The following is a 12,695-nucleotide window of genomic DNA, read 5'->3' on the forward strand; positions in this document are numbered from 1 at the left end:
AGTGGGTTGTGCTCCAGTGTTATCTAGGTATTTATCTTCGAGCTGTGCAACCAAAGATAATATACTAATTTTAGCTTCACTTTTGCCTCTGGGAGGTAGCTTCTTCACTGAAATTGCAATGCTCTTAAAAAATAAATCTATCTCGTCAGTTGATGATTCTCTACCCAAAATTGCTTCATTTTGGGCTTGTATGCTATTTATTATTGCTGTTCTGTCATTCATTCTTTTAACATACGCTAATTGTGCATGCTTGTCTCTCGATCTTTTCCCGTGTATGACCTCTTCGGCTATTTCTTCAGTTGATTCATTCAATGGATCTCCGGAATTATCTTGGCTACTTTCAACTATTGTTGAGTCTTGATCATTGCAAACATTCGATACCGTACTAAAATATTAAAATGTATAATCATTTTCTTTGGAACATAAATACTTTTCATGAAAAGATAGATTTCATGAAGTGGCTATGAGAAAAAACAGTCGTATCATCAGGGCTAGGATTTGTATGTATGCAATAAAAAATTGTACAATATAATATGTTTCTTATTTACCAAAATATGCAAAAATATGGCTTTTAATTTTTAAAAGATACACACAAAAATATAGTTGCTCACTACAAGTATTACTTGTAGGTGTTGGAACAGTTAGGGCAAACTTAATAACACAATAACGACACACGCTTTTTCTGTGAAGCACCTTTTATTCAGAGTTCGAATCACAATTTGTTACAATTAATAATCGCGCGTGGGTTCGTCGACGACGGTTCGGCTTAAGCTGTTTTCCGTCGCCACCGCCGCTGGCCGGGCCGGCGGCCGTGCCACAGGCGGCGGCCAGACCGGTTGTCGGTCGCGATCTCGCGGACGTCGATAGAGACGCCGCGGTCGTTGCGATAACGACCGCGACATACTCCCCCCCGAGTCCGCGAGACGCGACCGAGCAACCTAGTCCACGGGGAGGATGACTGGGTCCCCGGGCGTCACCTCCATGGCCTGGATCCACCGCTCCACCGCGGCCAGCTGCTGTTCCGGGGTGTCTGGCTGCTGGGCCAGCTGCTGCTCTGCTGGCGGCTCTGTTGGCGGGGGCACCACGGGCTGCTGGGCTTGCGGCTGTACCATGGGCCGCTCGTCGGTCTGGTCGGCTTGTGGCCGAACCGCTGGCCGCCTGAACCGGCCACGCCCATCCCGGACGTCGTGGCGCTGGTACGCCGTCGCTGTTCGGCGAGGTGGCACTCGTCCGGGCGGTCCTGCCCTAGGCCTGGCGGCTTCGGGCTGTGGGGTGTTCGCTCGAGTGGACCGGCGTCCCTCGGCGAAACCCCGCTCGAACAAGGCCCATGCAGTCGGGCTTGCTCGTATCCGGCCGAACGACGCGGTAGCCGCGCGTTCGGCCGACCAACCGCTCACCGTGTCCTCCGGACCATCGCCCGACAGCCTCCTGGCTTCCCGCAACAACTGCGCGGCCATTGCCCGGAGCTTTTCCACATGCGCGGCAATCATGCCGCGGGATGGCCGGTTGTTGCGGTTCGGTGGGGGGTTATTGGCGCGTTCTGCCATCTGAAACAAAGTATGATTAGTTAGTGTTCTCTGACGGTCCTACAGCTCGCTTCATCGCTGAGACATGTAACTTAGTAGGGTGTTTACCCTCCGTCAAGAACACTCCGGTCCCTAGTGGTTTACCCAACTTAACCGGACCCAACCATTTCGGGGCGAACCCCGCGTGAAAACGCTTCTCCGCACTTGATTGCGGATGCGCTTTGTAATATACCCAATCCCCTACTGACAGATTGTCTTTTCCCGGGGATTCTGGGGCTATATGGGTACTGGGGCTTTTGGGGCTGGACCCCACCGGGTAACCCCTCTCTCCCACCGGAGCATCATCCGGTTCCACCGGAGGATCTTCGATTTCTACCGAAGGGTTCCGATCTGCTCCGGACACCTCCGGACCACCTTTGCCGTCGTCCGGCGACTCTTCAGCCAACTCGAGCTGCCAGTCTCCGGGGGCCTTGATCTCCCGACCAAACATCATTTTGGCCGGCGACTGTCCAGTGTTTCGGTTTTCTCTGTTCCTTACAGAGAACAACACGTGTGGCAGGTAGACATCCCACAGATGATGAGGCTTATCAACGAGTAAGGTCCGCAACCCTTTCTTCAACTCTTGATTTCGCCTTTCTACCGGGTTGGCACGTGGGTGGTATATTGGGGTCGTCCATCCTTCCACTCCCCACCTCTTGAGTGCGTCTCCCATTGCCTTGGACACGAACTGCGGGCCATTATCTGACAATAATGCCCTCGGGTATCCGAACCGTGGGAACAACTCCCGTTCGAATGTATCTACAATCGATTTGGTCGTCGCCTTTCCTAAGGGGTACGCCTCTACCCAGCGACTGTAACAATCAGTTACCACCAAAATCGTTGTCTTACCCCGCTGCGTTCGTGGGTATGGACCCATAAGATCGATACTCAGCACCTCCCAAGGTTGCCGTGGGACTCTGGTGCATATCTGATCTTCTGGTTTGCGATTCAGTGGTTTTACCCGTGCACAGACGTCACACGCCCGCACGTAATTACGCACTGCTTCACGCATACCGGCCCAAAAGAAACGACTCTTTATACTTCGGTACGTTTCTTTCCACCCTGGGTGATTCGCTGCCTCATGGTCGTGAAACCTTTGTAGCAAAACCTGGGCCTTGTCTACCGGGACGACCACCCCCTCTTCTCCAAGCGCGATGGATCGAGGGTGGCGGTGCAACACCTTGTCCCGGATGACGTACAACTTCCGGAGCCGACCGAACCTTGCACCGTCTCCAGAGAGTTTGGCAACTAACTCCCGTATGTTCGGGTCGTTTTGTTGCCACTCTCGGACAGCTTGCAATGTGACGTTTCCGTCACTCCTCTTCGGCTGGATCGCTCCACACTGGGTGACACCCACACCGGATCCTCCGGACATGCCGGACAGATCACCGAAGACTCCGGAAGTTTCTCCGGACACTCCGGGCCGAATCACTGGGGGATCGTGGATATTGTTCTCCAACGATTCTTCGTCCACTGTGTTCGGTCCCACCGGACAACGGGATAGCGCGTCGGCTGCTTCATTTTCTACTCCGGGCACGTGCCGGATTTCAAAATCGAAAGCCCCGAGTTGTAGCGCCCATCGCGTTAGTTTGCTGTTGGTACAGCGAGCTTGCTGTAACCATCGGAGTGCCGCGTTATCTGTAAATAACGTAAACTTACCAGACTCAAGATACGGCCTGAACCTGTCAACCGCCCAAACTATGGCTAGACATTCACGCTCAACTGCCGAGTATCTTCCCTGTGCTGGATTTAGTTTTTTACTGGCGTAGGAAATGATTTTCCTGTCACCACTCTCCCCCCGCTGGAAGAGCACGGCACCAACTCCGACTTCGCTCGCGTCGGTCTGTAGGTTGAATGGCTTACCCGGAAGAGGAGGGCAGAGCCGTGGTGCGGACACCAAAGACTCCTTCAACTTCCGGAACGCCTCTTGCTCAATTTCTGACCAACGCCATTTGGTCCCTTTGGCCAACAGACTCGTGAGTGGTGCTGTGATCTCGGCGTAGTGCGGCACGAACTGACTGTACCAACCACAAACGCCTAACACCCGCAACACGTCTTTAGTCTTCTTTGGAACCGGTAATTCTTGAATCGCCGTCAGTTTTTCCGGCTCCCGGTCTATTCCTTCACCGTCCACGACGTGACCTAGGAATTTGATCTGTGTCACCCCGAATGTACATTTTTTCGGCTGGCACGTCAGACCGTAAGACTGGAGTCGCTCCAAGACTCTCTGCAAGTGGTTTAGATGTTGATCGGGACCCTCGGAGTATACCACGATATCATCTAAATAAACCAACACAAATTTACCAACTAACCCACGGAAGACTTCGTTTACCAAGCGGCAGAATGTGGCGGGGGCGTTTTTAAGTCCAAAAGGCATTACTCTGAACTGGAATAATCCTCTTTGGGTCCTAAACGCCGTGAGTGGACGTGTCTCTGGTGAGAGACCCACCTGCCAGTATCCTGATTTCAAATCCATGGTGCTGTAAATCTTCGCTCCACCCATTCCTCGGACCATGTCATGGAGATCCGGCATCGGGTGAGCGTCCGACTCCGTCTGCATGTTCAGACGGCGATAGTCAACGCAAAATCTACGTGAACCATCCTTTTTCTTCACGAGTACCACCGGTGCAGCCCATGGAGATATGCTCGGTTCGACAAAACCCTGTTCCTCCATGTCTCGCACCATCTCGGCAATCACCTCGTTTTTCTCTCGGGAGTACCCGTAAGCGTTTAGAGCCACCGGATTTGGATCCTTGAGACGGATCTGGTGCTCTATCACCCGAGTTCTGCCTACCTCTCCGGAGAATACCTCCGGATATTGGCATAGGACTTCTTTGACCCGCATACCGTACTCTCCTTCGGGTAAACCTGCGGTTGTTAAGTCCACTCCTACGGTGACCGGAGTTACTGGATTTCTCCAACTCACGGAAACACGTCTTTCTTTCCCCAGGTGGATTATGCAACCGCTATAGTCCCAAGCGACTTGTTGCTCCACGAGGAAATCATGGCCCAGGAAGACATCTCCAATTAGGTTGTCTAGCACTGCGGCCCTAAAGCTTACCTCCAGATCCACTATCCGGGCCCGAAATTCGGAAAACTCCGTAATTTCTCGGGTCCGACCGTCCGCCATCCGGACAATCTCCAGTTCTTCGGTAAAACTCCGGCCAAACTTCTTTGCCACCCACGGTTTGACGTATGTCCTCGCCGCTTGGGAGTCCAGTAGCGCTACTACTGCCCCGAGTGCAAACTCTAGTTCAATGGCCGGTAACGGAACATCCGTTACTTTCGTTTTCCCCGTTGACACCGTTGCAATGGCTGGAGACTCTATCACTCCGGTCCGCAGATCCGTAAAGCGTTTTCTCAACTCAAACTTTGAGTCCGTATCCGAGTCTCTCCTCTTGCACTTTTCCCGTGGATCAGGAATAAACTCCTCGGAAAAATCTTCGGATGTGACCGGACAAATTAACAACTGCTTTGTTAACTCATCTTGTTCCGCATCACCTGAAATACTGTCCGCGACATTTTTATTGGAAAAATTACTCACCTCGGTGAAATTTTCACTTTTGTCCGGAACATTTTCGATCCTTAATGATTTTCCCGACCTGTTGTCCAGCTGGTCGGCACCCGTATCCATCACCGAACCATTTACCCGGTCCATTGTCACGAACTGTGGTTCCTTTGTCGGAACGTCGCTTTCAATGGGTTTTCTCGGGTGGATTCGGCGATTTCTCCGGTGTTTTCCTAGAGGCTCGACGGTTTTCACCGGACAACTCTTCACTCCGGAGGTTATCTTCGGGTGACCAAAGTTTTTCTCCGGAGGAATTCCGTTCGTACCGGATTTCTCCGGTTCAGAACCCTTCTGACCCGATTTCTTCGGGTCCTTTCCCGAGTCTCCGGTCCGTAACGCTCCGAAGTTCCGTTTCTTCGGGTCAGTTCTTGTAATTTGTGGTTCCTGTACCGGAACGTTACTCACTGCCCGACTTGAACTCCGTTGCTTACCTCTCTTCGGACGACTCGTACTTTTTCCGCCGGTTACTTCCTGGCCGGCCGGGACCCGGCGGTCCCGCCGGTCGTTTTGGCGTTTCCCGACTCCGACTTTCTTTTTGGACATGCAGCTTGCCAGTGGTCATGACTACCACATACCCTGCACCCTGCTCCCGAAGATTGTCGTTGCTTCGGATTCGGCACTTGGGATTTCTCAGCACTCTCAGCTTTTCGTTTATCCAACCATTTTAACTTTGGTGGTACGCTGGTGCTCACTCCCGCCTTATCCGACATTACGGCCTTGCTACCATCCAGTACATGGGCAAGCGCTCGTAATTCGCTGAACGATTTCAGTCGCTGTATACGTGCATGAATTCTAAATTCATCACGCATGAGCCCAATCACTGTCATCACCACCGCTTCTTCTGTCAGACCAAGGTTTAACCTCCGATACAACTGGTACTTATGTAGGACGTACTCCCCCAGTGTTTCGGTCTTGGTCTGAGCGGTGCTCAACAATTCTGATTGCAGACTCGACTGCAACTCGTCCCCGTTGAACTTCTCCAATAGTTCAGACCTGAACTCTTGCCATGGTAAGTCCAACGCTCTCATGGTTCCCCACCATGTTCCTGCCTGTGCCTTAAGCTGAGGGGCCAAAACGGTCACCCATCTAGCCTTGTGGATACCAGTTTCTTCAAGTATTGCCTCGGCCTGGAGCAAAAACCGCACCGGGTCTTCCTCCCTCTTACCGGCAAACTCTGGTATCGACGCACGGGCCATATTCAACTCATTTTGAGGAATGAGCAGGCTATCCGGGAAATGCACGCGTTTTTCACCGGAAAAACTACTCCGTAACGCTTCCTCACGACTTCTACCGGACCCTTCACCGAACACTCCGGACAGATTACCGAAGACTCCGGACGTTTCACCGGACACTCCGGACCGGTTACCGGAAACTCCGGAAACACTCCGATTTCTCGGGTTTTCCCCGGTCAATCTGCTCCGTATGTTCGCCCATCGGCTCTCAAAACTCACACTTTGAGTTTTGACCGGAAGATTTTGACTTTTGTCCGGGCAAATCTGATTTGCCCCGGACATATCGCTGGTTGATGGTTGTTGGGAATTTCCACGGCATGAGCAACTTGCTTGCTCCACCCGTTCGGTCGACCTAAGCTTTTCTTCGGCTAACTCCCGCTCCAAGCGTTCCACGCTCTCGCTGAGAGTAGCGATTGTCAGTTGCTGCTTGTCGACCGTTGCTTCCAACCCCTCCAGTCTATCTAACATCTGCTCCATGAAGTGGTTTATCAAATTCTTATCAGAGTCGACCTCATCCTCCCCACTCAGAGCCTCCGATGTTTTCCCTTCCGGTACCTGGGCTGACGTCTCGTCAGTTTCCCCAAACCGTACTGATCCTGGATCCATATTTTCCTTAGTCCTAATATACTCTTCTAATGCTAAGAGTTTATCGGCCTTGGACCCCCCGGTCTCAATACCACGTTTCAATAATTCCCTGTTAATATCGACAATATTTAACTCACTAATGCGTTTACCAACCATTGTGGAGATTAAATCTTATTGCTATTATCTATACTAAATTAAATTACGAAATTACGTAATGGATACGAAATTACGTAACTCGGGCTATCGCTGGTAGAGATATGTACTTTCCAATCTATAAATAGCCTAAACCAAGTTTAGCACTGTAGGGATTACGCTAAATTATGCAAACTTTGCTACAATTTACCACCTTAGATTGGACAAGCCCTTAATATTTTATTTATAATAAAAAAAAAAAAATCAGAATAAAAAATATTAGGAACCGGTATGATCAGGACACCTATAAATTGTAGGTTCTTTTAACCCGATATGTGCTAATTTACTTTAATTTACGTAAAATTATTTTTATTAAAATTAGCACTTACCTTACTCCTTACTCGACTGCGCCAATGTAGGTGTTGGAACAGTTAGGGCAAACTTAATAACACAATAACGACACACGCTTTTTCTGTGAAGCACCTTTTATTCAGAGTTCGAATCACAATTTGTTACAATTAATAATCGCGCGTGGGTTCGTCGACGACGGTTCGGCTTAAGCTGTTTTCCGTCGCCACCGCCGCTGGCCGGGCCGGCGGCCGTGCCACAGGCGGCGGCCAGACCGGTTGTCGGTCGCGATCTCGCGGACGTCGATAGAGACGCCGCGGTCGTTGCGATAACGACCGCGACATACTCACTTAAACTCTATGTGGCGTAGCAAAAAAAAACATGCTGTTGTATACAAATCCTAGGCCTGCACTGCTTATCATCGTATAATTAATTTAATATAACATTATAACTCTAGTAAAATTTAAAGTTATGAATAAAAGTACGAAATTGATATATTTACTTACATTCTTTCATACTCAACATTATCTAAAAATGACAAATAACCAGCTAAAGGCCATTTTTTTTTGGACAATATGGCCGGAGATCCAGTACCAAGTTTTTTTTTGTGCCGCATGTAGGTATCACGTATATTCCGCCATCGATATTTACAATCCTCAGCTATAATACGAATTAAAATGTTTATTCACTGAATATATTTTGAGCTTTTATCTTAACTATTAGAATGCAACGTTTGAACGTTCTAAAAATTGTTAATCTATATATACTTACATGATTTTCCAACTACAGCCGAAATATTGTTCCAACATTTACTTAAATAACCATAGTCTTTGTGTTTTTCGAGAGAACTGTCATAAATAGCGCGTTCTTTCTCTACTTCAACAACTAAAATTTCGTCCTCGTTGGGCAAAAATTTTGATGTTATACTTTTTGGCATAATTATTTTATATTGCGTTAAATAACTAATAATAATAAATAATAAATAACTAATAAATTAAATAAAAATAAACAGTTGACAACACGCATGCGACTGATCGATAATACTGCTATCGGATCACTACAGTCGCAAGCCGCAACGACTATTTTTGACACGCTCGCGTCGATCGCACATTGGAAACCACGTTCGCAGTTTAAATATAGATCAGTCATTACGACTAGTCGTTGCGGCCAGTCGTATGCGGCCAGCCGCAGATAGGAAACCGTACCTTACGATGTGCCCTAAAAATAAAATTTCGCGTAGGCCGATTTTACATTTTTTTGTGTTGCACGTTAGTCCAAACCTCTTGAGCCGCTCGAGAACCTTGTCTAAGTGGGCCTGGTGTTCGTACTCGTCCCTTGAAAATACTACAATATCATCCAGGTAAACTTGTACGAAATCATCCTGGTACCCCCTCATGACCTCGTTCATGAGTCTCACGAAAGTCATTGGACTATTCTTTAGACCGAAGGGGAGGACTCTGAACTGATATAGACCTCTACGTGTTCGGAATGCCGTATATTTTCGTGCATTTTCGTGTAGCGGCACTTGCCAGTACCCCGACTTAAGGTCAAAAATGCTGAATATTTTCGCGCCCCGCATTTGCCTAATCATTTTGTTGAGATCTGGCATAGGGTACGCGTCGGATTCCGTAACGTCGTTAAGCCTCCTGTAGTCGACACAGAGACGAAAAGTTCCGTCTTTTTTCTTTGCCATTACTACTGGTGCGGCCCATGGTGAGGTGCTTGGTTCTACGAGCCCCTGGAGTTCCATATCGCGTACTAAATCGTCGATAGCAATTTGCTTCTGCTGCGGATATGGGTATGGTTTGAGCGCGATTGGGGACGGGTCTTTTAGCAGAATTTCGTGTTCAATTAATTTGGTACGTCCTACTTTTTCGCTGAATACTACCGCGTATTTATTTAAAATCTTGGTTAGTTTCGCGCGTGTTTCGGGGTCGTTTCCGAATTCTAAATGCGACAGGTCGGGACGAGTGGCGGGTGGCTGAGATTTCCCTTTCCAACATGTCGACGTACGAATTTGCTTACCCATGTGAATTGTGCACGCGGCGTAATCCCAAGAGACTTCGTTGTTAACAAGAAAGTCGTGTCCTAGTAACACGTCGCAATACAAATTGTCTAGGATGGTAGCTTCGAATTTTATATCGAGTGCACCTATCCTAGCTTCGAATGTGGAGGTGCCACTGGTTGTTGCAGTGCGACCGTCCGCCATCCGGACTGTGTTTGTTGGTCCGTGGGTGGGTGTTTTGCCGTATTTACGGGCTACTGTCGGGTTTACGTACGATTTTTGTGCCTGCGAATCTAATAGGGCTGTTACGAAACCAGACGGAAATTCGAGTTCGACCGCGGGGGTCGGAATTTTGTCTTGGCATGTTCGCGTACCGTTATTAGTCGTATTGTAATTGGTCGAGCGGGACAACTGGTTCTGAACCGCGATGGAGACTGTCTGGTCGTTGGTGTTGACCGCCATGACCATACTGTCAACATCGGTTGCCTCGTTGCTCGCCTGTTGCCTTACGTGCGCAGACTGACCTAATGCGGGGATAAGCGCGGTGTGTGTGCTTGTGTCCCCGTCACCCGTGCGGGTGAACACCCGTGTCTCTGTTGCCTTTGTCCCTACACCTGTGGCTGCCCCATGAGCCGGTTGTTGTTGAACACACGTGTCACCGGTGAGGTGAGTGTGTTCAATGGTGGGGTGGTGTAGGTTGGGGGTCTGTGAACGGGTGCCGAGTGGTGATTGGACGGAAAAAATGTTCGTAGTTGGTTGTTCTGTGTGTTGAATTACCGAACTACGCGCTTTTCGATTACGCTTATTTTTTCCGTGTGTACTACCGAGAGTGGGTGGTGATGAGTGGGGGGGTGGTGATGAGTCGATGAGGGGGACTAGTCCTCGTCGACTCCCCCGCCGTTTCCCGACGTGGTCGGTCTGTTTGGACATTTACTGTTCCAATGGAGTTCCCCACAATATCTGCACGGCCCCGGTGGTGTATTATCAGTTGCTTTCGCAAAAAATTTTTTTTTGACCGGGGGGGCTGTTTGTGGGGTTTCCTCCCCTTTTTTAGTTTTAGGGGCCCATTGCTGTGGGGGCGGGTTGGTGTTGTCCGTTACCGGGTCCAAAACGCCTGCGATGCGTCGCAGCTCGCTGAACGTCAATGGCCGGTGTAGACGTATGTGTGTACGGAAAGTGTCACGCGTTAGTCCGGCGATAATACCTACCAACTCCGATTCGGATAGGCCGGTATTTACGCGGCGCGCCAGCTGATTTTTAATCAGCACAAATTCCGTTAACGACTGTCTGGGCGTTTGACGTGTTGACACGATGTCGGCGCGCAATCGAGACTGAATTTCGGCGTTATTGAAATTTTCATAAAATTCCTCCCTAAATTCTGTCCAGGATAGGTCGAGTGCCCTGATAGAATTGTACCATGTACTCGCCGTTCCTTTTAATTGCGGCTCGACCGCCCTGCACCAACCCGATGGGTGTATACGAGCTTGCGTCAAGATCGACTCGGTATTGTCTATAAACCGTACGGGGTCCTCGGCCCTAGTTCCTGTGAACTCGGGTAACGAGGCTCTTGCTGTACGCAAGTCCTCGTACGGTATTAGTACCGAACGTTCATGTACGCGTGCTTCGTATGACGCGTGTTGTGGCGCGCGTGTGGTGTGGGTCGTATTGTCGTGTTGACTGTCGCGCGTGAAGAACGGTCGGTTGTTCGTGGTGGCAGTGTAGCTGGCGCTCGGCTGAGCGCTGCCTTCGTTGCGCTCATACGACCTACCCGACTGGTAACTATCGTGTGTACGAGTTGTTATGTGTACGGGTGACGGGTGGTTGGTGTACCGCGGGACTGCAAAGTCGTGTGGCTGCTGCGTGGCGGTCGAGCGCGATTCCGTAAAGAACCGCGTCATGCTTGCCTCAAGCGCCATTAGGCGTGCCTCGAACGACGTTGTAGCCTGACATACACATCCGACTTCGACCCGGACACACTGAGTCCGCGGGCCGAGCACTCGCTACGCAGCTCCGCCGACGATAACTGTTGTAACGTTTTACCAGTCATTATGTACGATTAAATTACAAATGCTGTCGTTAAGCTGTTGGTCGGTGGGGTAGTTTGTGTTTGGTATGTGTACGTGGTTAAGAGGCTTTTTTTTTTTTTCCTGACGTAAATATTGTGCGCTGTTTACGGAAGTTTATTAGCGATTACGTTAATTGGTCAGCTGTTGACGGTACCGCCGTTGCGTTCCCAGAATAGCCGAACTGGGTCGACGTACTCGGCGGCGGCAGTTGGCGGCTGCAGCGGCTGAAACCGGTTTTGGCCTGCGCGCTGTGCTGTTATCGACGGTAATGTCGCGGGACGAAAGGTAGGCGTTGCGGAGGGGTGGCGGTTGTTATATAACTACTTCCCAATCCGTATCACGGTTATGCACGGCTGCGCGGGATTCCCTGTTACGTGCTAGAAATAATTCTTACGTAATGTTCACTGGGAATCCTAGCTAACCGGCAAACACACTCCTGGCTAAAAGTCTTAATATTAACTTAATATAAGCAATCTACCGAGGTATGTGTCAGCGTGAAAAACTCTTACCTTTTCGCTGGCTTGAGGCAATGATTCCTCTTCGGGGAGCCAATTTGACACGGCTACGACGGTGGTGGCAGACGGTCCGCGGAGAGCCGGTCGTTGATGGGTTAGAATGGGCGGCATACTCGCACGTTTAAAGAGAAACGGTAACACAGTTTCGGGTAACAATAGTGTTGTTTATTTTACACAGATATGATTGTAACTAACATAAAGGTATTCGGAAGAAAAAAACACAAGAGCAACGGACGGCGGCTATACAAGACGGTATATATATATCGTGGTCGTGGTGTGTGTTCTTTTCGTGTGTGTTTTTACTAGTGACTAGTCTACGACGGCCGGTACTCGTTCTACGCGACTCGCCTTCCTGTCCCACCTTGTGCCTTTGTGGCGTGGTGGGGGAGTTGGCGTTGTCGCGCTTTAGCCCGTAGTGGCGGTTGACGAAAAATGTAGACTGGTCGCTGCGGTACCTGTACTTGTTCTATACAATTTCGTCAATGCGAAAAAATACTCAATTCTAGCCACTCCAGGTCCAACCTACTGGCCAACTTCTTTACGTAAAAAACCTGATGTCCTTGATATTTTCATTGCCAAAGTACTAAGTAATTTAGTCTGCACTCCGGAAAACATCCTGGATCTAAACTCTGACCACTCATCTGTACTTCTGACAATCAATGCATCCCCAACATTACGT

At 49.5% G+C, this 12,695-nt stretch overlaps 1 protein-coding gene across 1 annotated transcript; it reads right to left on the reverse strand.

The window, feature by feature from the left end:
- Positions 1 to 642: 642 nt before the first annotated feature.
- LOC132938565 (uncharacterized) lies at positions 643 to 7,770 on the reverse strand. Its single transcript, XM_061005480.1, has 2 exons — positions 7,472 to 7,770; positions 643 to 1,547 (listed from the first exon to the last, which is right to left on the reverse strand). Exon 2 carries the CDS (start codon positions 1,545 to 1,547, stop codon positions 939 to 941), a length of 609 nt encoding a protein of 202 aa, XP_060861463.1. The 5' UTR covers positions 7,472 to 7,770; the 3' UTR covers positions 643 to 938.
- Positions 7,771 to 12,695: the final 4,925 nt, after the last annotated feature.

This window comes from Metopolophium dirhodum, chromosome 2, assembly GCF_019925205.1.
Source record: "Metopolophium dirhodum isolate CAU chromosome 2, ASM1992520v1, whole genome shotgun sequence".
Taxonomy (NCBI): Eukaryota; Metazoa; Arthropoda; class Insecta; order Hemiptera; family Aphididae; genus Metopolophium; species Metopolophium dirhodum.

Coding starts and splice junctions, on each gene's coding strand:
- LOC132938565 (XM_061005480.1), bottom strand. CDS start 1,547: ATGGCAGAACGCGCCAATAACCCCCCACCGAACCGCAACAACCGGCCA.